A 2,710-nucleotide genomic window follows, 5' to 3' on the forward strand; every position below is an offset into this window, starting at 1 on the left:
GATATGTTAATCTTTGCACAGTATATTATTGTCATTTCACCTAATCCTACCACGGTCTAGCCTGACTATCCTGATAACCTTGTCAGACTTAACCACATGGGGTTCACTGTGGTCATAATTTTGCTGTCCTTTGTTATAAAATAGAAGGTGATTAGAAACACAATCAACAGGTTTAAAAAAAAAATCAGCTTTTAAGTTATTTTGTGTGTATTGACAAAAAAAACAAAAAACAAAAAAAAAGCCTTTATTGTGTAAATGCTTTTAGATACATGAGTTTACTTGTCAAGATCAACTTAATATTCCCACAATATGCACACATTTTAAGCAAATTGTGTACTTTCTTCCCTTTAGAGTGCCAAAATCTTCAAGCGCTACTCTTCAGTGATCCCATCATCACATATCCTGGATGAGGTGCAGGAGGTCCAGCCAGGAACAGACAAAACAGACAAAACAGACGCAGACTCGGACAGACTCAATGGGATCCAGACGTCCAGTGGAGAAGAAACCCAGAGGTCAACCCTAGTCTTTGGCCGTCCCAGCACCACCATGGGGCAAAAGGTGCAGTTACGCACACAGCGTACCAGACAAGTGTCTCGACCAATCAGCATGCCGCTGGAACGTCTGCCCACTCCCGCCCAGATAAGCGAGAGGAATAATCGTAACACTGCTGCTAATGTCGACACGGGTCCTGCTGAGCGGGACACCGTCGCCGAAACGATACAGGAGATGCCAGAGCTGGAGAAGGCGCGACAGGGCGGCTCATCCAGAGTGAGCACCTATTACATCACACCCTTTATCGACACACAGACGCTGCAGAGGAGGGCGTGGGACAGGAAGTACAAGCACTATGACGTCACACCGAGGACTGCTATGATTGTGGCTAACCTGCCACAGGCCGGCTCTGGAGCGCAACCTGTCAAGGCCTCGGTGCCTGCTACCGTCCCTCCAGTGACCACCGCCTCTGTGGCGCCGACCACAAGCAGCGTTAGCACCATATTCCCCAGTAACCCCTACACAGTGTCACTCAAGTCTGTCTGGACTAAAAGGGAACTCGACACAGGCAATTGTGAGCCCAGCAGCTCCCCAACCCTTCCACTAACACTCAGGGCACCGAGGACTCTTCAGCCTCCCCCCGGGACTTTCTACAAACCTCCTGTTTCTGTTAATAGCAGAGCCAGGACACTTCCAAGCTGGACTACTACCGTTACCACCGTCACAACCACCACCACCGCCACCTCATTTACCCCCAACAGCCCCAACCAGGCCGTTACACCGTCCCCTGGCCATATGAGCCCCCCACAGACACGGCTCCAGACACAGGACTCCACAGACAGCGCCATTGACCCCGGGGTCTCCAACTCCGCTACCCTTTCACCCCCCCAGTCACCACCTCCGAGCAGCCCCGACGACCTCAGCCCCGGTGAGACTAAACCCGTCTACCAAAGACTGAGACCTCGGCGGCTGCAGGAGCTCGAGCACAGGGAGGCTCATTTTGTCTAATGCCAAAAAATCTTTGGCACCATTTTACAAGAAGACTACTCTGATAAATGCTTTAGAATTGGGTTATTAGTTCGGATGTAACTACTTTATAAGTCATTCATAAATACTCATAAAGATGATTCTTCAGACTCACTATTTGGTGAGATGCTGTCAAGTGGCTGCTCATCAGTCAGCATGTTTGACCATTTACTAATGAATTATCCACACTTATTTTAGGGTTTTCTAACAGATTACTTCAAACACAAAGCTCTAGTGTATGAATCTTATTAATTTGACATGTCATAATTTGACAGTTGACAAATGTTCATGGAGAATACAAATTCAATCTGACATTTAACTGTAAACAGCTTAATGTGGGTTCACTATTTGGCAACAACACATCACTGCTCTGATGTGGAACAACATTAATGGTGTTTTAATGTATTTACAACCTAATTAATGACCACATTTATAAATCCTTTATGAGGGTACTCTTACTGTGACGTGGTGCCATACCTTTTCTATGTGTAAATATAACTGTATCTGTGCCAGAGTGTATACTGGGAAAACAATTTTATCAAACAAGCTAAGAGTGTCAGTAGACAGGTCTGTGAAAATAAACCACACAAGTGTTATAAGTACTAATATATTCTATTTTACATGTTCAGTGTCGACAGAGATTGGCATCCTAAAAGAAAAACTCTGATGCCAATCTTAAATTGTGTCACATTTTAAATAAGAATTGCATGAATTTTATTTTTATGTCAAAGAAAATTGCTATCTGTCTCTAAAGAAGTACAGACCTATCATTTCCTTGTTTTAACTCAACAGTTAAAACTCATGTACAATGATTGTTTTGCTCTGAAATTGTACTTTATTGTAATCACACAATGCACTTAATACAGGTTGAAAATCTAATGTTGCCTTATTGTTAAAATGTTCTTAATTTTGTATTTTATTCCACATGGAATAGATGGAAGTATTTTTAACATAAGGTTTTAAATTAAAAAAAAAAAGTTCAGAATAATTTTTACCTTTAAATCTCTCCATTGTAGTCTGTGATTGGTACATCTGTTCTCAGTATGTAAACTTTATGTACATGTTTACATTTTATATTCATTCATAAATACTGCATGTTTGTCATAGTAACGTGTCATCACGTTATTGTGATGTGACAAGAAAAATGACATGCAACAGTTCTTGCTGCAAATTAAAGTGTAGTTTAAACAGA

General features: G+C 42.3%; 1 protein-coding gene across 3 annotated transcripts in view; it reads left to right on the top strand.

Moving 5' to 3' along the window:
• Positions 1-2,710, top strand: part of LOC115437343 (rho GTPase-activating protein 29-like) — a 55,206-nt gene extending 52,496 nt beyond the window's left edge. For all 3 annotated transcript variants that reach the window (XM_030160566.1, XM_030160567.1, XM_030160568.1), the window contains one exon: positions 352-2,710. In XM_030160566.1, the coding sequence (XP_030016426.1) occupies positions 352-1,500 (1,149 nt within the window). In that variant the 3' untranslated portion in view covers positions 1,501-2,710. The remainder of the gene's footprint in view (positions 1-351) is intronic.

The sequence above is a fragment of the Sphaeramia orbicularis genome, chromosome 17, assembly GCF_902148855.1.
Source record: "Sphaeramia orbicularis chromosome 17, fSphaOr1.1, whole genome shotgun sequence".
In the NCBI taxonomy this organism is placed as follows: Eukaryota; Metazoa; Chordata; class Actinopteri; order Kurtiformes; family Apogonidae; genus Sphaeramia; species Sphaeramia orbicularis.